Below are 23,258 nucleotides of genomic sequence, written 5' to 3'. Positions count from 1 at the left end.
TACGAAGAAATTATAAATATTTTCAATCACGGCACGGCAAAAACAGTGAAAACGTATTTTATGGCTTTACGTACTTAGGCAATCGAAATACGAAGTATTAGACACATAGTCAAATATTTAATTATATTTTTAACCAAATAAGCTCTCAATCACTATAATCGAATAGTTAGCAAATAATTTTAAAAGTTTTAAATATTTAACACCGAATTAATTTCAGTTCGTTAAAAGAATATTATAAGTTTCCAAAGAAAATCATAAAATCAAGCATTATTTGTGTAATAAAGTATAATTATGTTCAGTGATAGAACTCCGCGTCTCGAGGGTCTCGACGACTCGGAAAATATCACGATATTTAATCGAAATATGGTGAATTTTATTTTAATTTTATAAATCGAAAACCAATAGTAAAAAATTCGAGAGTCTAGTATGTTTCTAAAAAAAATTCGTTCTAAATTTTCTGAAATCTAAAAATATCATGAAAAATTAAGTTAAATTAAGCCTACAAATTTTTTTCATTGGTCGATATAAAAATGTCCCGACGGGATCTCAAAAAAATCAGGAGAATGTTTTTTTTACACTAAGATAATACAGTACAGTACATTAAATGTAATCAGTTTTTGGTGAACCTATCCGGCAGACCGCTTATGATATAATGTAAAAACTAAATGATGAAGTTAGATTCGATAAAGGCATCGACAATAGAATGAAGCTTACGAATTTGGACGAAACAATTGTTTTTTTTTATTAGTATTATGTTTTAGTTGGTAAATACCACTAATAAGTAATATTTATCAAGTAAAACTGAAATTAAAATTAATAGATTTTACCAACAATATTTTTTTTATTTCTGATTTGATAATAACAAAATCCTACCTTGCTCTTGTGTATGTGCTGATGGTGGTAGTCCGACTCGAATTCAGGTTCGCTGAAGTAGCTTTGGTCCTGAGAAGTAAAATAAAATAATATAACAATTAGTTTGATGTTTACCTCAATTAAGTATAAAATTATTGAAATTTCAATTAATTGAATTAAATCACCTGCTCCCAATTTGATGACCCCAGTGCAGAAGGTCCAGGCGGCGGTAGGGCGACTGCGGAGCCTAATGTACCGGGGAAAGCTCCCCCGCTTACATCAGCCGACTCGAACAAACGCAAAACTGATCTGTCCCGGATGTCACGGAGGTGGGATCTTACAGAACAAAAAATATTTAATTAAAAACTTATACAATGATAGAAAAACTTTCATCGTTAAAGAAGCAATTTAAATAATTATCTCGGTTTTTATCCGCTAGACTGCACTAGATAGAGCCTGCACTATGACTCCATGATTTATCGTTGCAGCTTTGAAAAAAGGTGTAATGATAGAATTGTGTTTACGTTAAGAATTATATGTAATTAAATATTATTAACAGTATTCTTACCTCAAATCTTCGAGCTCGTAAAACATGTCTTTGGATGAATCGTGAATGTATATTTTAACTAATGGTGAATCTAGGTATTCCATGGTGAGTTGCTTAGAAAATGAACGTACGAATAAAGCTTTAACGGTGTCTATTGACGTAATTTCATTTGGCAACAGTGCCCGCTTCGTTTCACTGCGATATTGAAGAAATACCAGTCCTGTTGAAAAAGAAAGATATATGTTAAATATCCGGGAAATTAACGAACATATCGACATTTAGCACCATCTAACTATTTCACACGAGAATAAACTTGAAATTGCATTTCGTGGTCAAAAAAATTATATTTAATTTAGTTATTAAATTTAAAATAAAAAGTAAATGTATTACAAAAACAAAACCACAATTTGTTTCATTACTTGACGAAAAGTACAATTCTTAATTCCAAAAAAGGTCTTAGCTCTAAAGTCGTATGCGTCTGAAATTATATTACGAATTTATAGACTCAATAAAAAAAGAAAACCAAAGCTACGCCGTTTTAATCATATAAGTAGGAAATCAAGCAATCGTATAAACTTTCTCATTTCGCGATATTTACCAGATTAGTACATCGTTTAATGAATGAATTAAGGGGAGGTCGGGGTCTACAATATCCAGCATTTAGAGCGATAAGAGAGAATTTACGTGGAAGTCATAAAAATCTACACTTACCGAGTGGGCGTTCCAAGGTTTTGCTGGGGGTTCGAACAACTGGTAGAGATGACCTCTGTTTACCCCCACGACGAAAACCAGTGGATGCTGTTTCCACTTCGGACATGATGCCAGGATCATCATCGAACAGCATGGCTGATGAGGGAGGCGCGTAACCGCGAGGCATCGGTGACTGAAAAAATAAGTTGTTTAATAAAGAGGCATTGATAATTTTTAAATGCCCGAACCCACAATAAACATTTACTTGTATTTTAAACCAATGTACATGTATTCAAGAACTGAAGCTAGAGATAAAATAATACATATTTGAAGCACTAACTTTGTGATTCTCCATTTTATAATTAAAATATTACATTGTTTTAAAATCACTATAAATATTTAATTATAACTTAATTATAATGTCTACCGGTTTCGAAGTTCACCGCTTCTTTATCAAGAATGATTAATACATCAGTCTTGATTAAAAAAAAGCGGTCAGCTTCGAAGCCGGTAGACATTATAATTAAGTTATAATAAAATATTTATAGTGTTCAGTTCAAGATGGGTGAGGAAATATAGATTGTATTATAAAATACTACTATAAAAAAACGAAAAAACTATAAAGCTACCCCCATGATATGTCACAAGTACTTACTGCGAACTGGAATGATATTGTTCATCCATATTCCTGCAAAAGCACACAAACCAAAGACCAAAAAATTAACTTCTTAGATTTGTTCAACACCTGCTGATGCGTATTTCTGGGTTATCATGGCATATTTTGATTGAACTTATTGTTAACCGTTTAGCACCAGAGCGACCGTAAAATCTTCTCCATATTGTAAAAGTTAATATAAGTCTTTTTTTTAAGATTTTTTTAATACAACTACTCTCCTATTATATTATGTTAATATGACCCTTTCATTTACTTACATAATATCGAATCATTTTCGTAAGAAGAACTATACTATTTGACGATATTTCGCAAATATGTTAACTGTACCCTTTAAAAACATGGTAATTAACGATGTGAGTATGATTAATTTAGAAGTGCATTTAATGTACACGAATTTTCACATACACGAATAAAATCTAAATTTACAAAAACACTGTACAAAAATGTTATACACAAATTATGTCAAATTTATCGAGGTCGTTGCGTGCGTTTTTTTTAAATTCTTTATAAACGATATTTCATGAACACCGAATTAACAATGAATTTGAAAGTAAAAAAAATATTAAAATGTGTTCACGACCGCATACAAACGAAGAGCAAGTTCGGGCACTACTGACACTAGTCAGGGCGTACTTTTAATTAGTAGTTACAGGAAGTTGATTCATGATATTTTATGGAATACTCTAAAGCGGAAATTTCAATTGGTGAAAAGACAATATATGTTGTGTTTGTTTCCATTTCGAAATTAACATTGAGTTATTCTTAAGAAACATGTTTTATTTATTTGTAAAACGTATGGAATTAAAGAGTAAAAATCCTTTTATCAATTATAATAAAAAAAATATTAAAAAAAAAACGTTCCATAAGACTACAATTGTTAATTGCGTGAAAAAATAACGGAATATTTTTTAACGTATGTATGTTTGGTGAAGATTTTCTGAGACCAATTTTACAAATTGACGTTTGTAGTAAAGGTAACGTGTGTTTGTAGACGTTTATAGTAATAGTAAAGTTAAATCGAAGTAAATCGGTTAAAAAAGTGTACTAGGAATGTAAAATGAAAGTTAAGCAAGGGGTGGGAGAACGAAAAAAAAGCAATTTACTCATCCAAGGCATTGCATCCTTGTACGCAGATAGCACTGCATGCATTAGGGTAAATGGCTCACTTTCAAGGATGTGTGATGTCGCCTTAGCTGTTTAATCTATACATGGATAACTGCATGAAAGAGCTGAAAGGTTTGAATGTTGGAGCTAGAATGAACAATCTGACCGTTTGTTGCCTTTTGTTTGCTGACGACGCTGTTCTTCTTGCCGATAGCAGAGAAGACCTGCAAAAGTGTATAATGCGTGCAAGGAATGTGATTTATTGATGAATATTAGCAAATCCAAGATCATGGTTTTTGAAAGAGATGAATGAAGACCTGAGCGTGAAATATTGGTCAATGGGGAGATTTTGGTATAGGTAGATTTGGTATTTGATGATATAGTATTTGGATGAAAAGACGTTTTCTAGGGAAGGAAAGATTGATAAATACATAGAAAGGAGAGTGAATGCTGGGAACAGAGTGAATGGTGCACTAAAATCAGTTTTAGCAAATAAAAATCTATCAGCGAACGCTTAACTGGCAGTACACAAAAGAGTCCTGGTTCCAACCCTTATGTTTTGAAGCGAAGCATGGAGTTGGCAAAATAAGGATGAAAGCAGACTGAATGCAGTCGAAATGCCATCCCTCAGACGAATGTGTGGCAAAACGATGTTTGATAGATTTTCTGATGATGAAATAAAGAATGAATGCAAAGCTGAGATAAGGATTATCGATAAAATTAAGAAAGGTGTGTCGAGATGGTTTGGACATGTGGAACGTATGAGTGAGGAAAGAACGGTTAAACAATTTTTTGAGACGAATGTAGTTGGAAAAAGAAGCAGAGGAAAACCGAGGAAAACTTGGCACAATCAAGCATGTTAAATACTTGAAAGCGGCCGGGTTAGGAGTCGTAATAATCGTCGGGTATGTACGAGATGCATGAATGTAGCAGAGGCGAAGAATGTTTGGAAAGACAGAGTGGTGTGGCATTAGATTCTCTATACCTACCCTTGCGCGGAAGCGGCGTGATGGTTAGTTAGTTAGTTAGTAAATTTTATTAATTGACGTTTATAGTAAAGGTAAAGTTTACAAAAAATCGGTGTGCATTGACAACAACGGTCGTCATTTTCCAAAACATTTATAAAACTGCTTTGCTCTATATTTTATCTAATAAGTTTTAAACTTAGTATTTTGTTATAAATCTTTGAATTATGGAGGGTCTATTCATGTCACAAAAGCAATAAAGAAAATTACTATTTTTCTGAGGGGTGCATCATTTTAATGCTTGCCGAGATGAAAACGACCGTTGTCATTAACGCATCACCAGTTTACGAACAACAACAATGAAAAAGTAGTAAAATATCGAAGTACATAGTTGGTTACACCACCAAAACGATGGAACATTTAATAATAATTTCAACGCTTATTCCTTACGATTTTATTATATTTTGCTTTACTGAAATTCAAGAAAAATTGTACAGATATTTCTCACACTAAAGATATTACGAGTTGAACTGCGGTATGTTATTAATTTTCTCTTTTTCTAACCTTTTTTGCAAATAACTTAATAAGTCTTTGAGTTGAAACTGAATAGATACAAATAAATGCATTACTTGGAATTGTCTAATTATATATGTGTGCAATCACAACACTGAAATGAAACATTGCCATTGATTTATACCTTTCTTAATAAACCACCTTACCTCAAATCCTTCCTCATCATTGCCGTACTGCACGTAAGTTAGTTGCTACAGATCGATTGGTGACTCGGAACGCTTGCATCGAAAGTAACTGAGAACCCGAACACTAATGCTTCGCACACAACTTTTGAATATCCGCCACAAACAGAGTTCACTGACCGAAGCATCAGTGCTGAACGAGTACTCATCATCTGCTGCGACCCCGGAATCAGTGGACATCTCGGACTCCATGTTTCTGCTGATGGAATCATAATTTACGGATTCTTGGCTAAGAACGCGATCTGCAGCGCACCATTCCCGTCTCAGTTGCTCTTCAGGGCATTCATATGGCAGTATTAAGTCTCCTGGAACTACTGCCGGATTTTTCCTTGAACTCCTTGAATGGGACGGACTGTATTGAGAGAATACTGCAAAAATTTACCGAGTCAGTCAATTCTACAGAATACTTCATTTCACAAATTCAGAATCGGTTAATTATTTACGTTTGAACAATATTGTAATTTTATTTGAGAAACAAACTCAGTATTTTTTTGGCAATCGATTTCAACATAAGATTAATATATTTGTTTTTTTTTTATTATTATTTTAACTACTAGTTTCGGGTGAGGGCATTCATCCTATCAACAGTTATGTTTATCAAAAACCAAATATGAATAGCAATACTTAAAACAGTTAATTAATCATAAATATTTATGAAGTGTAACAATATTATGCCGACACCATTAGTCAAGCGAGTATTTAACAGTTTAAACAAATACAATTACATAATGTCTATATGTAAATAACTAATGTTAAAATTACCTGAATTGAATTCATCCCTTATTACAGAATGTTCACAGTATATATTCGAATCATTATTCGTGCGTGAGTCATCATCACCATGATGAGTAATAATTATGACCGGCAAGAGTGGTACCGGGTGCTTCATTTTCCTTTGATCTGACTTCCCTCCCTGGTTTTGACAATCCGCGCGAAAGCTATCCGACAGATTGGCGAACGAAGAATGCATAGTCGATTCACCGGATCGCGATCGGGGAGACGACGGCAACGAAACCGAAGTATTTACTATTCGCTCTTTATTTGCTTCCATAGCTACAAAATTTATTCATTCATTATAATAATATATAATACAAACGAGTTTTTAACTTTTAAAACGAAAATTTACACGATATATTAAACGCAAAAATGAAACATTACGTTTTTAATTCATGAAGTAGATAATAATAGTACGTGCTCCTTGAAAAATTTAATTCATGGCTTTAACATAAAATATTCCAAGGTATTTTTTTTTTTAAATTTATATGAACTAAGATCTTGCAGAGATTAGAAGTCCTGCTTATATCAAAGCTAGGCATAAAGAAAATGCAGTTAATGATTCAGATTCTAAAATCACAGATCTACGATATCGGCGAAAGGTACTGAACAATGTAGATGACGGGTGCGTAATATTTTATGTTGATATGTAAACTTGAAATAATTGTAATATTTATTAACCGATTGACTTGAGTATATTTGTTTTAAAATCGTCGATTCATTACAATTTTAATCACGCATCATATTACACAAAAACAGTGACGCTGTTCATTGAAAATATTCGTTCAGTTATTTTAACTTAACGTGCATATCGTCGAAAATATCACGGTCAACAAGCACCGTTTGACAACTAGTACGGGCAGTTGGAGATCGCCCACATGCCGTTCATCAATGCTCAAGACGTTCCAGTGAACTGGTTGAGGCGGTAAGAGAGAATACTGGTGAGAACCCACTTGTCGTTTCGTCACCGCGCTCAGCATTTGGCGTCAGTAGATCTACATCTTTGACCCCTCTGGACATATTTTTGTGGGGTTATTTGAAATACAAAGCCAAACGCCAGCAAGGCTTGGACCATTAATAAGCTCAAGCAAACATTCATGCTGAAATTATGATGCCCGAGATGCTCGAAACAGTTATATGGAAAACGCCGCAACAACAAAAAAAAACATTTTTCTTTGGCCAATAAATGCGGCCAATTAATTGATGCTGTATTCTTAAAATTGAAAAGGCCCTATTATATATTTTTTTTTAAAAACACCTCATTTATAAAAATTGGATGAATGAATTAAATAATTACATTCCAACATTAAATATTGTGCACTCTTTATTTATGTATATTTATATATATTATATTTATTTATATATATATATATATATATATAGATTGTTAAAAAAAAATAGGCAAACAATGCACGTAAAAGTTTTTTTGTTGGCGTAGAAGTTACAGTATTTGTTAACGAATGACGTAACAGGTGGTTTTACTCCGTGTTACCAACTATTCACTACAGAAAGTTGAATCGCATTCTTAGTACTTACAGAAAAACGATTTCATAGACATATTTAAAATCAAGAAGTTAAACGAAAAAAAAAATTATTGAATCACAAATTAATTCAATCAATATGCAAACATTAATAACTGTTGCGGGATAATATGTATAACCGAATCCTGTTTTACTCTGCTAGTTTATTTTCATGAAATTCCAAAAGTGAGAACATTTCATAGTATAAAATCATTATTTTATACAAATAATGTATAATTTTTACCTTATTTCTTGATTTTTTGTCGTATTCTTATAATAACGAAATATGCAATATTTTTTCTTTAAAATGATTTCTTAAAATACTTTTTATTATAAACTATCGTTATTGATAAATGATTCACGCCAGGCCCGAAGAGATCGATTAATACTTATATTTTAATATTGACGTTATGTTATGGTATATATTATAATAAAACACTACTTAAATTATTTATTTAAACACTTATCGATTATTAAAAACTATTGTTGTTCATGAACGATTCACGCGTGACGTGAAGAGAGCAAATTTGACTTATTTTTTATTATAAACATAATATTTCGGTATAAATCGAAATAAAACACTATAGAAATTATTTCTTTGAGTACTTATTGATTTTATAAAACTTTTAGAAAACTATTACTGTCCGTGAACAAATCACGCGCGACGCGAATTTAGCGAACTACACGAATATTTTACCATCAACACGATACTTCGGTATATATAAAAATTAAGTAAGTACTATAAAAATTATTTATTTGAACACCTATTTACGGCATAGTATAAATTGATATTAAACTGTTAAAATTAATTGTCTCTATATTTACGATTATTAAAAAACAAAACTATTATTGTCTATGAATAATTGACGCGTGGCGCGAAATGAGCAAATTATGCTTAAATTTTATTATCAAAATTTTAAATATATTTTTCCGTATATTTAAAATAAAACATTATTCGATTTATTTATTGGGTTAGTAAAAACTGTAGAAGAATATTATTGCTGCTGACACAAGTGCTTGCCGCGCGGAGAGAAGCGAGATAATGATTCAGAAACGCGCGAAAAGCAACAACGTATTTGCATGGAGGAGAGCACCCTTACAACCCGCCCGTCCAGCGCGAGTGTCTGATTCAACTTGTGATTGACGCACACAGCTATATTTCAGGTTCAGCCCCTATTCTTTCTATGAATGTGTATCAGGTATTGTCAATGCGGTGTACGATTTGTAACGAAATACATTCGATTTCGAATTTGAGGACGAGAAAAGTTTTTCTTTACGGAAACACGGATAATTTTTGTTTAAATACTTCAATTTCATACTATTTATGTGAGCCTGGGCAGATCACTATTAGAAATAGGTATCAAAGTGTGGTAGAGTGGGTTCGAACTAAAAAAACTCTGACTCAAGAATCAATAATCGACACTTAACACGGGACCACAATCTACCATATTAATTAACACCGATGGCAATTTGTGGTAATATTCTTCATAGAGTGAAGAATTCACTTATTGCGAGAAAGTTGGTAGCATTATTTTTAGTTGTTATATGATTTCAAATAATTTAACGTTCACTGATATTGGTTTTGAATTTTAGAACTGATTTTATTGTATCCTCTGGACCAAATTTTACAAATGTCAAAAATAAAATTACAGACAAATTAAATGTTGTTTACATTTACAAATTGACCGAATAACAACAATGATAAAACAAACCTTAACGGATTCGATAAAAAAAACAATTACTTATTAATATTCCAATTCCGGTTTAATACCACTGACAAATCCCCTCCTAGAAGCGGGAAAACACGCCCTTTTCGCTCGAGCGCAAATACATCCCGAAATTTTCATTCCTAGTACAGAGAAAATTGACAAAGTACACGTACACGATGTTTGTGTGTGCGTATTGATACGCCCATACCGTAGGTAGGGTTACCACAACCACGTTTCTTCACCGAAACTAACGTAACGGAATTAAGTAACGACCCCTATAAAAAAGACCTAAAAAAGTCGTAATATAATTTGTTTTTTTTCCGACGTCACATTTTATGGAAAAAAAGATGTCTGGTTTCCAAAACTTAAAATTTCAGTCAATGAGATGGATTATGCATTAAATATTTATTTTTTCAGAAATTTTGACGATATTGTTTTAGAAATCCTTAAACGTCAACATGCAGATCCACGCTCCAATGTTTTTAGATATTTTAAACTTCATGTAATTGTTTTATATTTACACACAAACTATTCACAACTTGAGTAAAATCAAATTCAACGGATTTCGCATAAGTATGCAGATATTATCCGACTAGGCCATGCATTATGTAATAGTTTTCGAAAACTGGTTAGGCGTTAAGTCCCATTACCAAACACCGAATATAAATAAATAATTACTGGTGATTTCCAAAGTAATTTAACTTTTAAACGAAATATACTATTATATGTATTATTATATTTCAAATTACGAAATTCACAGAAAGCAAGATCATTGAATGTTTTATCAAAGATTCGTTGATTTTGAATTCCAAAACATTTTTGGCAACATTATAACAAAGTGCGACGTGCGTTATTGTAGTCAAACTTAACTAATAATTGTTACTCTCATCGAATGATCATCGATCTCATGATACGAATATCACACTAATCTGCACGTCTGAACGCGTTTATGTTGTCAGTGTGCGATGTTGATAATTGGAACCATACACAGAGTATATTTGGTTTACGTTTTGTAACATGTGATTTTATTTTAATAATACATCCCTTTATATTTTTATCACTACTGACCCTTATGCTCATAAAATGGTGCACAGATCATTGCATCAAATTATTGCAACGTTAATTTTATATCGATGCAAGGTGATCAGTCCTATACTTTAGGTCCAAACAAGCCCGAGGTAATATAAAAAAAATTGGAGTAAAAAAAATAGTAACATTTATTTTGGCCCCTGAGAATCTAACCCGGGACAACGACAAATCAGTCAACGAATACGAGTTGACTTGATATTTTCAGTTTTTTTTCGATAATGTTTTCGGCAAATTTGCAGGCCCTAGTTGGGACACCGCTTTTAACGATGGTTTCACAACGTACCGGAATGAATGGCCGCCCTATGCTAAAGAGAAGCATGAAACTTTTGTGAACCTTGTTATTTGCAACAATTTGTACAAATTTACTTGCTTATAACGCCCGTTTTCAATGAACAATGGGATTTAATGTTAAAAAGAATATTTTATTTATTTAATAGTTTCAATATTTTTTTAAATATTTGAAGTAATTTTCTTGACATTTCTACTTTGACATTCTTAAAGTTAGGTACGCTGTTCTCTCCAATAAAGAGACTAAGCTCTTATGCTTTTAGAGGGACTTACACTTATTATTTATTGTTTATCTTAGTGAGTGATATCCAATAATTATTTTTTTGTGTTTATTTTTTTTATTAACATGTAGGTATATAAGGCATTTACTTGATTTTAAGCATTTCAATGTCTTCATTTTTTTAATATTGTAGAAAGGTTATTGAAGTATTAGGGCTCTCAAATATTTAAAGTTCTGTTGGAATTGTTTGGTAATGCATTTTGGTATTGTAAAGTCATTTTGGTATCTCTAAATGAACTTTTCTTAGATTCAAGTATATCATATTTCACCCTTAATTAGTTGAAGAATTGCTGGTTTTTGAAAACGGTTTCTAATTTTTGGACTTAAAATGTTTTTAAAAAATTATAGTTTTTTTTCTTTTATTTATGTATTTTTTAAAGATTGCTCTTTGAACTCTTTTGTTGGTTAAAAGCGTTGTTATGAATTTCCCCCTATCCAACAATGCCATGCTGTAGTAAGGAGTAAACAATAGCATAGTAACAATAGATCTTCTCTGGCGCTGTCCTAGCTGCCGGTCCTGTTTTTACCCCGCTCCGGAAAAAAATCATTTGTTCTGGACTCTCTGGTTCTTTTAATTTATATTTTACATAAAAATTTTCTGTATAACATTAGCCTCAGTTTGAGTGAAAAAAAAATTAGTTTTTCTTGTAAAAAACTGTGTTTTGTGAAGAATTATCGAAAATATTAACTTTATCTTTGTCAATATTCAACAAATGTGTTAAAAGTGCGTTCGATGGTTAGGCGATTCCCAGACCCGAGCCGGATACACCACGTGTGACCAGTAATTTGACGCTCGACGGACCCAAAGGAAAGTAATCCATCAATATAACTTTTATTACTGTTTTGTCCAAAAATGAACAATGCTTTGACTTTATTTTGTCCATGCCATTTAAGTAAATTGCTTAAAACGTCGGAATATGTGTATGGAGGATAGTAAATCTAGGATTGTTTACACAGTAGAGAACCTTCTACAGTTTCAGAATCACACCGCAATTAATACATTTAATAGAAGTAACATACTTAAACATAATTTAAATTCAAATAATCTTTATCAGGAAAGATACATCCGGAAAAAAAGATACAGAGGATGTCGCGGAGGCAGAAAGCATAAAGATCTACCGGAAATCTTAGATACTGTAGGCATTGAAAGTCAAGGAAATGCGAAGCCAAATAGGCATATAGGTAAAGCATATCCAGTCTCGATTGGTACATGGAACGCTCGCTCAATTAATAATAAGATCGATGACATCTGTGATATAGTAGCGGACTATAAAATAGATGTTTTGGCTATTACTGAAACGTGGCATGAAGATGGCAACTCTGTCACCATTAAACAGCTCCGTAGCAGAGGTTTTAATATTATTGAGCGGGCGCGCAGGTCCGAAGATTGTAAAAAACGTGACGACCTTTCGTGGACAAATCATGGCGGAATAGTTATACTTACAAACAATAATTTTAAACTAATGAATATAAGATTACCTTTGTTCTCGAGTTTCGAATCCATTTGTTGCAGAATAACAGTAGGAAGTAAAAATTTTACTCTTATAACAATTTATCGGCCCGGCTCTAAGGCACCGACTACTAAATTTTTTTCAGAAATAAAATCCCTGTTAGAATGGGCGGTTACTCGCACAGAATTATTAATTATAACTGGAGATATAAATATTCGTTTCGACCGTGAAACAGATTCAGCGACCAAACGCTTTAATGTACTTCTGAGTGATTTTGATTGTCTTCAAGAAGTAAATACCTCAACTCATAACGCAGGGGGTATATTGGATGTTATAATACGACGCAAATGTGATGAACGTATTGCAGTCAATGTAACAGACATCGGACTGTCAGATCACAAACTAGTACATGGCGAAATCAATATCGGCAAACCCACCCCTATCTACAGATCCTTCACATCACGGTCGTGGAGGAAACTAGATATTAATAAATTTAAGACCGATATCTCGAACTCCTTAATTGGTCTGGATACTGATCGTAGTTCCAAGAATGTCGACCAGCTGGCTGATTTGTACAATGGTGTACTTTTCAGCTTGATAGACAAACATGCGCCTTTAACCACGAAAACCGTTCGTAAAAGGAAATCGGATGCATGGTTTGACGAGGAATGTCGACATGGAAAACAAAAACTACGGCGTTTTGAGCGTAAATATAGAAAGACGCTATTAGTTTCAGATCGCTTAAAGTGGCTCGAAGCACAAACCACTAATAGATTTTTGATTCAATCAAAACAATCTGCATATTGGTGTTCGAGAATTAGAGAACATAGGTCGTCTCCGAAACTCCTGTGGCAAAGTCTGCAATCTGTCCGCGGAGATTGTGAACTTAAAATCAACACACAAGCCACTGCTTCCGAATTCGCTATTTTTTTCAAAAATAAAATCGAAAATATTCGGAAAGCAACATCATTGGTTAAAAATCCAACAATTTCCTGTAATGCCTTGCAGTATCTGAAAATTTTCGAGTCCACAAATATAAGTGAGGTAACAAAACTTATTAATGCTTTGCCCAATAAACAGTGTTTACTGGACCCACTACCGACATGGCTTTTGAAAGAATGTGTTAACGAGATTGCTCCATTTATAAGAGATCTTATAAACATGTCTCTGGAGAAAAGCATTGTTCCAAGGACCATGAAAAAGGCAAACGTTACACCACTAATAAAAAATTCTCAGATGGACTCCGAGGACCTTTCAAGCTACCGCCCAATTTCCAACCTTCCTGTCATATCAAAAATAATAGAGAAAATTGTTGCCCATAGACTGACAACGTATGTTGAAAATAACAAGTTGTTTTCAGAGAGGCAATCGGCATACAGGCGATACCACTCTACAGAGACAGGCGTAGTGAGAGTACTGTCTGATATAATAACTGCTGTGGATGCTGGTGACCTTGTTTTGGTTTCCTTTTTGGATATGAGTGCTGCTTTCGACACGGTTGATCACAATATTCTGCTGGAACGCTTGAGGAAGACATACGGCATCTGTGATAAAGCACTTGCATGGTTTTGCTCATACCTTCGAGAACGTGAATATTCAGTCATTTTTCAAAAAGTTAAATCCCCTTATCATTCCGTCTCTACTGGTGTACCCCAGGGATCAGTCCTAGGTCCTCTTCTATACCTTCTATATACGAAAGACATAGAAAATATTATAAAGTCACACGGATTGTGGTCTCACTGCTATGCGGATGACACTCAAATTTATTTTTATTGTAGGCCGGAGGAAAAATATAAACTTGTTGACTCTATTAATAAGTGCATTGAGAGAATAGGAGAATGGATGGCTGAAAACAGACTGACGTTAAACCCGTCCAAAACGGAACATCTCTGGATAGCCACACCTAAACGACAGAATTTGATTGATAACACGACACCACTCAATCCAAAGAGTACCACTACACCGGCCGTCAAACTGCTCGGCGTGTTCTTAGATTCTGATCTCTCCCTTGAGACTCAAATTAGCAAAACAACAAGTACATGTTTTTATCAGCTAAGGCAAATTAAAAGCATTCGCAAGAATCTGCCAGTTGATGCTGCCCGTCAATTAATAAATGCGTTTGTAATATCGAGAGTAGATTATTGTAACGGTATATACACGGGTCTACCAAACAATAAAATGACTCGACTGCAATCAGTGTTAAACGCAGCAGCGAGACTAATTTTTGGAATTTCTAAATTCAGTCACATCACCCCACTACTTCACAAACTCCACTGGTTACGCTTTCCCGAAAGGGTTGAGTATAAACTCTGCCTACTCATGTATAAATCAATACACAATATGGCTCCAGAGTATCTTAAGGAGCTGTGTATTCCAGATGAATTGGTTGATAGACGTCTCACGCTTCGATCGGCTACAACATCTGCAATGGGCAAAGTTATCTTACCAGCTCGCAACCAACGCACTAAATTTGGCGAGCGTGCCTTTGCTGTTGCAGGACCGACGGCGTGGAATGCTCTTCCACCAATGGTTAGAAATAGTGAGAGTGAGATGATCTTTAGAAAAAGACTAAAAACACATTTGTTTGCTAAATCATTTCCACCATAATATTTTCCCCAATTCATTCACCGTGAAGCGCCCTTGAGGTATTTTTTTACGAAAATGGCGCTATATAAGTTATCCAATTTTATTATTATTATTATTATTATAGTACACTCTTCTTACGTTTTCTATACCCAAAATGTTTCTTAGCCTAATAATGTTTTAGGTGTATTTCAAATAAAGTGTTTTTTCTACCATCTAATCATTAATATAAAAATAAATAACTTTTTACGTGGGTGTGAAATTATTTTAATTCTTTTATTATTTTTATATAATGTTTTTGTCAAATTAACTGATATAAAAAGATAAGTAAAAGAACAAATAGTGGTTTATAAATGTAATGAGACTAAGTGTAATATGCATGGACTCCAAATCGACGGCCCCTACGTAAAGTACTCTATCTGCCAATCTGTTACTTTACAGGAGAAAGCTTAGAAGATTTATTCAACGTATTTTTTTTATTAATTGACTTTTTTATCTGAAATTATAAAGTAGTATTATACATTCAAAAACACGATAAAATAATGTATTCAATCGTTTTAATACTATATGCTTTGTCAAAATTAAGTAATTAGCGTTTTAGGAGTTCAGTTCATTTCGAAAATTCGATGTAGATAGCGTCTTATACGCCTGAAAACTAGGCGTAATTTATTTTAAACATATATATATTTTTTTTAATTTATATTTGTAGATAACGGTCAGTTGATAACGTGCACCAAATATCTCAAAATTGTCAAAAATGTAGTTAGAGCACTTTACGTAGGGAACGTCGAATTTACAACCATATTATGGTCACCTGTAGAGCTTAGCACTACTAATACCCGAGCAAATCGATTACGCCGGAATTTGCAACAGGTGGCTACTTGGATTCCCAAACATCGGGGACAAGAGTTATACAACTCAAATTTCTTTCCTTGTTTTATGTTCAATTTGTGTTTACAAAAAAAAGAGCACGCCTCCAATAAAATATATCTCTGTGGAGTATTATATTATGAATAATGATAATATATTTCAGATTTATTTTTATCTAATATAAATGATTTCAAATAACGAAGGCATTTTCAAACCAACGATGGTTAAATGTCTTATTTATTATTTCGGCATTCACTTTGTGGTAAGACATGGTGAAATTTTTAATGAAAAACAATTATTTTTTTTACCACTTGAGTTTATTTTATGACGTCTAGTTTCGGAAGCTATGCTTCCATCTTCAGGTCTAAATGTTTACATTAAGACCTGAAGTTGGAAGCAAACCTTCCGACACTAGTCGTCATAAAATAAACTCAAGTGATAATAAAACGAGTATTTTTCATTTAAAATTAAATACCCTTTTACATTTTCAGCGATAATCTGTTATTTTACGTCTTTTTAATTTAAATAAATCGCCGCAAAGCTAACTGGAAAACAGCCCTTTAAAAACTGTTAACTAGGTTCGCCAGTTTTTAGAGGGCTGCCATTTACAAACTGTCAAACTCGTGTAAAACCCCATTTGGTCGATGGCAATACGTTGAACTTTTGCAATAAAGTTATACAATTTGTAGGAGTTAACGGCATTGTAGAACTGTGAATCATTAGACGACAATGTATTGTTAATGCTACAGAACTGTCACTAACAATCGTGACAAAAGTTTAGCAGCTCAAAGGGCTTTTTCCAATCCAAATTCCCTTTTATAAAATAAAAACAATATGGTTTATTTCCTGTTTTTTTTACAATACACTTTTATCGTACTGTGATGGTTTTTGTATAAATAATTAAACATCATTATGTTTTTATGTATATTTCTATTTATATACATATATATACATATATATATATATACATATATATATATATATATATATATATATATATATATATATATATATATATATATATATATATATATATATATATATATATATATATATATATATATATATATATATATATATATATATATATATATATATATATATATTTATACATATATATATATGTAATAAAATACCTAGGTACCTACCTATACATTTTATTAAGTACTTACAAAAAGTACCTACATAAAACAGTTCTACCACCAGATGCCGCATGCGTCGCTCAGAATAAAACAAAATACTTCCGATAATATTATTGACTGTCAGAATCAGATAGATAGATAGATAGATAGATATAAAAATTATTATAAAGATAAATTAAGAATAAACTTTAATTACAAAGCAACACATTGTTTATTTTATTATTATACACCCACTTTACATATTATTTACACTTAATTTTCAAAAGGAAAATATTACCACGTTATAAAACGACAATTTTGTTAATTGGAAATGGATTATGAAACATTAGATGTATTAAAACAATTACTACAATATGTTCGGAGTGAGAGAGAAAAATTAGAAGATGATCAAAGAAAACGATTAGAAGATAAACAAAGAAGACGTGGAAATCTAAGAACTAGTGATAAAATAAAAGATAAAAGTCCATGTAAGATTTGTGAAAATTTAAATAAGGGAACTCGATATCACTCTGAAGCAACGTGCTGGTTTAAAACAAAGGAGGATGATAAGATTAATAATAAAAATGAAGATTTACAAATTACACAGAAACAGTGCTTGAAGAATGAAAATAAAAATAATGTGGAAAAAATTTCAACAAAATATAAAATAAAATATACTCCAGAAAAGAAGAATTTCGAAGCAGATTGTATGAGCAGGAATCCAGTAATAGAATCGAAGGAAAATGCAAATGAACTATTAAAAGTTGTAAATTTGGTTAAATTAGAAGATATTTTAAAAGATCAGAATAAAAATGAAGACATACAAATAACACAGAAACAGTGCTTGAAAAATGAAAATAAAAATAAAGTAGAAAAAACTTCTACGAAAGATAAAATAAAATATACTCCAGGAAAGAAGAATTTAGAAGTAGATTGTCTAAGCAGGAATCCAGTATTAAAATCGAATGAAAATGCAGATGAACAATTAAAAGTTGTAAATTTGGTTAAATTAGAAGATATTTTAAAAGATCAGAATAAAAATGAAGACATACAAATAACACAGAAACAGTGCTTGAAAAATGAAAATAAAAATAAAGTAGAAAAAACTTCTACGAAAGATGAAATAAAATATACTCCAGGAAAGAAAAATTTAGAAGTAGATTGTCTAAGCCGGAACCCAGTTTTAGAATCGAATAAAAATGCAGATGAACAATTAAAAGTTGTACATTTGGTTATATTAGAAGATACTTTAAGAGATCTGAATAAAAATGAAGGAATTCAAAAGAAAAAAACAAATGGATTGAGAAAAACTGTGTCTACTTTAAAAGGGTCAAGAAGAAAAAAAAATTCAAAAAAATGAAAGAAAAAAAAGAACGGAAAAAAAGAAAAAAAAAAAAGAAAGAAAGAAAAAAAAACAAGAAAGAAAAAAAGAAAGAAAAAAAAAGAAGGAAAAAAGATAGGAGGAAAAAATAAAAAAAATAAACTTTATCATATCACTAAACTTATACCAGTCCCTTCACTACAAGAAGATGATCCGGAGGACGAGTGAAAATTTTTCTATGAATTTTCATCCCCAAGGGGGGAGATGTAATAAAATACTTAGGTACCTACCTATACATTTTATTAAGTACTTACAAAAAGTACCTACATAAAACAGTTCTACCACCAGATGCCGCATGCGTCGCTCAGAATAAAACAAAAGACTTCCGATAATATTATTGACTGTCAGAATCAGATAGATAGATAGATAGATAGATATAAAAATTATTATAAAGATAAATTAAGAATAAACTTTAATTACAAAGCAACACATTGTTTATTTTATTATTATACACCCACTTTACATATTATTTACACTTAATTTTCAAAAGGAAAATATTACCACGTTATATATATATACATACACATGTATATAAATAGCTACTAACTAACCACTACACTACTGAGGCGGACATATCGTACATTCCTTGCAAACCTACCATACAATATACTGAAAAAACTGGAGCAAAAAATAAAACCATTTAAAACGCTGCCTATTTTAGCCTTTATTACAGATACTTCTCAAGAGACAGCCAAACACTCACAAGTACGGGTATGAAGCCCTGAGCGCCCTAGTCACTGCTATGATCCTTACTTTCCTACCTATTTTTTCTGTATTTCCTTTCCCATAAAGCAGTTTTGTATTTAACCCTAAGTTCTTTGACGTACGTCATCTATGTATACTTATATATAAATATACATATATCACCTAAACCAGCCAATGACATATCGAAAGCCCTATAAATACCCAGACTACCAAATTCTCATCTACATAGCTCGGCTGTCCAAACTCAAAACACAGTAAGGGACATTTTTTTGTAGTACGTTATTTTTTAGTCCAAAAATGCAAAAAAAACGTTCTACAAAAAATGTCCCTTACTGTGTTTTAAGTTTGGACAACCGAGCTTATGCAACTGTTTTGAGATATTCATAAAATTTGATATTTAATTTTTGTAAGACGGTCACACTACACATTTCAGGAATGCTTTCATTTACCAGCTATTCGTACAACGATGTTGTAAGTACTAGATTTGCGGGTATATTATTTCAGATGCCTTGTCTGGTGAGCGTAGTATGCTAATATGCTTTAGGATATTTTACTTTAAAATATGGAGCATATTCAAAAGCAAACTTTCGGCAGAGGAACGGTTATTGATTACAACATTTTGAGTGTGTCCAAATACTTGTTCACAAAATCTGGATTATCTCCAATTCCAGGAGTTATTTTAATATGCAAATAACTCCTGTAATTGGAGATAAACCAGATTTTGTGAAAAAGTATTTGGACACACTCAAAATGTTGTGAATAAATTATCTGGTCAAATTATAAGCTTAAATAATAAAAATGAAAATGGCATTTTCTGGCGTTTCTCATGTGTGTGATTATAATCCAGGATTCGGACCTCACACACTAATAAAAGGGTTTCTGCTCAATAAAAAACTTCTTTTCATCTCAATAATAGATGTCTTTAGAGAAGTTCTAGTGACTCAAGAACAATGTTTCAAAATTGGTTCATATATATAGAAATTCCAAGAATTTGAGTAGTATGGTTGTCAATAATGGGAAGAATTGGTGAATGTTACAAAAGTGTAAAGTGATCACTTAAACCAGCTTATGACGGTCGTCAGCCCCGTAAATGCCCAGACTTCCATATTCTTCTCCATCTTTGATGAAAGGTTATTAATTAGCCTTTGAATTAAATGAATGAGTGTGATTATTTCTGTTTGGATGGCGTGTATTTTTCTTAGAATTTGTATGACCAAATAGTAGGCATGATTAGACTTCATTTACATTATCGTTTACTATCCGCAGGAATTTACGCGGTAGCCAGCGAATAAGTAATAAGCGGTAGTGTCATCAACATCATACTCCAAATTAATATTTCCCTCAAAAGATGGTACAATTGTTATACCTTGCTGTCCAACCAGCAGTAGTTCGCAAACTTGTAAGGAAAAAAATAAATTGAGATCTACATAAGTACATGTGATATTACTGTAAAAATTAGAATAACAATTTTTATATGCATGCCGCCCTCCAAATCTTCGGTATTTATTAAAGTTTATAAAAAACATAACAATTAGGTAATACATAAAACTACAGTGTTTGTAATACTTTTTGTATTCATTTACTTCAACAGGATGTGACAAAATAAAAAAATATGTTAGTGTTAAAATATGTGTGTTTTGCGAATGCCGTAAAGACAAATTGTGTCATGTATCATTCAATTTTGGATGCTTTACCAATAAAAAAAGACAAATTATGAATGCAAAGTAACTCAGGGCTAAAAAGTTCGTAGGCTGACAGTTAAACACATTTTTTTGGTAAAATTATATTTTATGATTCAATATATTTGCCTTCGAGAGCGATACAATCATTAAAGCGGTCCTGCAATTTTTCGATGATATTTTTATAGTACGATTTCTATTTAGCCTTAAAATAAGCCTCAGTTTTCTCTTCATCAGTGCTGAATGTCTTCCCGGAGACGAATTTTTTGAGGTTTGCAAACATGATTAAGTCACTGGGGAACAGATCTAGAGAATACGGTGGATGGGGAAGCAATTCGTAGCCTAATTCGTGCAATTTCGCCATCATTTTCATTGATTTGTGACAGGGTGCCTTGTCTAGATGGTACAGCACTTTTTTCTTCTATAAAAGAAGCTGATTTTTCGTGATTTCCTACTTCAAACGCTCCAACAACGCTATGAAATAATCGCTGTTGATGGTCTGGCCCTTATTGAGGTAATCAATGAATATTTTACCAGTATCCCAGAATGCTGATCCCATAACCTTGCCAGCCGGCTGTTACGTCTTTCCGCGCATTGGATTTAGTTCATCGCCTGCAGTCCAGTCTGTAGTTGGACTCTGGAGTGTAGTATTGGAGCCATGTGACATCCATTGCAATATATTGATGGAAAAATTCGTCTTTTTTACGGTTGATTATCGCTAAACATTGCTCCGAATCATCAACACGTTGTTGTTTTTGTAAGATTGTGAGCAACCATTTTACACACAGCTTTCGCGTGTCTAAATATTCATGTACGACGTGTCTAACACGTTCCTTTGATATTTTTAGAGTCTCAACTATCTCGACCAACTTAATTTAACGATCATTCAAAATTATTAGGTGAACATTTTTTATGTTTTCGTCAATAATAGCCTCTTTCAGGCGTCCATTGCGCGCATCGTCTTTGATGCTCGTTTCACCTCGTTTAAATTAAGTAAACCAATTCTCAATGGTTGATTCTCTGGTGCAGTCCAAAAATTTTAATCGTCAAAAATCAAAGCTTTATAACCACACGTAATTCTTTTTATCCATTTTTCACAATAACAAAAGTAGATGCACTCAAAATGCTTGACAGCTGTCAAATTTATACACGTATCTTTTCAAAGTTGGTACTAACTAAAAATCATATGATTAAATTTTAGTAATGCCTTCTATGTGTGTGCCTATGAACTTTTCAGCCCGACTAATAAATGAATGATTCAATGTACCTCAATATCCATCCCCCTGACGAGGGAACTGTGCGGAGGAGCTGCCCTTAAAAGATCTCCGCCGAGCGTGTGCCTCCTGGGGTCGTCTCTCCGGGCAAGGCGACCCCTGCTCCCTTCTGTCACCGATCCTGAAAAGATAAGCAAATGACAAACTTAAGAATCATATTTTTTTTAACATTTGAAGCAATAACTTTGTGATTTTTCATGCTATAATTAAAATATAACTTTGTTTGAAAACCACGATAAATATTTTGTTTTAACTTAATTATAATGTCCACCGCTTCAAAGCTTGCCTTTTTTTCAGTCTTTAAATTATTCTTGAAAAGCAGTTAACTTCGAAATCGGTAGACATTATTAATAAGTTATGGTAAAATAATTATAATGAATTTGAAACAAAAGTATATTTTTTATAATAATCACATGTTTTTTTAAGAAATAATATTCGATAGAGATCATCATTTACATAATGTATGTGAATGTCCTATGTGCCTATCGTTAAATTAGTAATTCTTTGGAAGGTATTTCTAGAGCAATGACAAACTAGTTAAATGAATTAGAAAGGCCATTTGCTATGGAATAATTACTTAGTTTCAAATTTGCGTATAATTTTTTGGTTACATTTGGATTTTTGCTAGATATTCTGAAATCTATCAGAAAGTACAATAACGGGGTAGTTGACGATGAAATCAAAAATTGAAGGTAGTCCAACCGGTAGCCGTGAGGTCATTGGAGATGGAAAAATATAATTTATTCAAAGATTATGCATGACAACGAACGTAACAATCTTGTGAAAACGTGGAACTGCAAATGCAACGGAGGATATAGATGACGACGAATCGAGATTACCTCCGAGTCAAATGCAAAACAAGGAAGCCCCAAGAGAAGACGTTGAGATGATTAAAGAGTGAATCTCAGTTATGAAGCTTAAATAAGGTGTTTTTATAAAGCAAGC

At 32.5% G+C, this 23,258-nt stretch overlaps 1 protein-coding gene across 20 annotated transcripts in view; it reads right to left on the bottom strand.

The window, feature by feature from the left end:
• The window catches only part of LOC148305848 (coiled-coil domain-containing protein AGAP005037), a 252,666-nt gene that overhangs the window by 129,429 nt on the left and 99,979 nt on the right, over positions 1–23,258 (bottom strand). For all 20 annotated transcript variants that reach the window (XM_088266032.1, XM_088266033.1, XM_088266034.1 and 17 more), the window contains 5 exons: positions 22,307–22,434; positions 2,111–2,282; positions 1,421–1,619; positions 1,038–1,188; positions 874–942 (listed from right to left, as the gene is read on the bottom strand). In XM_088266032.1, the coding sequence (XP_088122158.1) occupies positions 874–942; positions 1,038–1,188; positions 1,421–1,619; positions 2,111–2,282; positions 22,307–22,434 (719 nt within the window). The remainder of the gene's footprint in view (positions 1–873; positions 943–1,037; positions 1,189–1,420; positions 1,620–2,110; positions 2,283–22,306; positions 22,435–23,258) is intronic.

Source organism: Brachycentrus maculatus, unplaced genomic scaffold, assembly GCF_059751285.1.
Source record: "Brachycentrus maculatus isolate JH-2025_06_01 unplaced genomic scaffold, ASM5975128v1 h1tg000261l, whole genome shotgun sequence".
Classification (NCBI taxonomy): domain Eukaryota; kingdom Metazoa; phylum Arthropoda; class Insecta; order Trichoptera; family Brachycentridae; genus Brachycentrus; species Brachycentrus maculatus.
The sequence above is the reverse complement of the archived record's forward strand: the minus strand, read 5'-3'. Positions and strand labels throughout refer to the sequence as shown.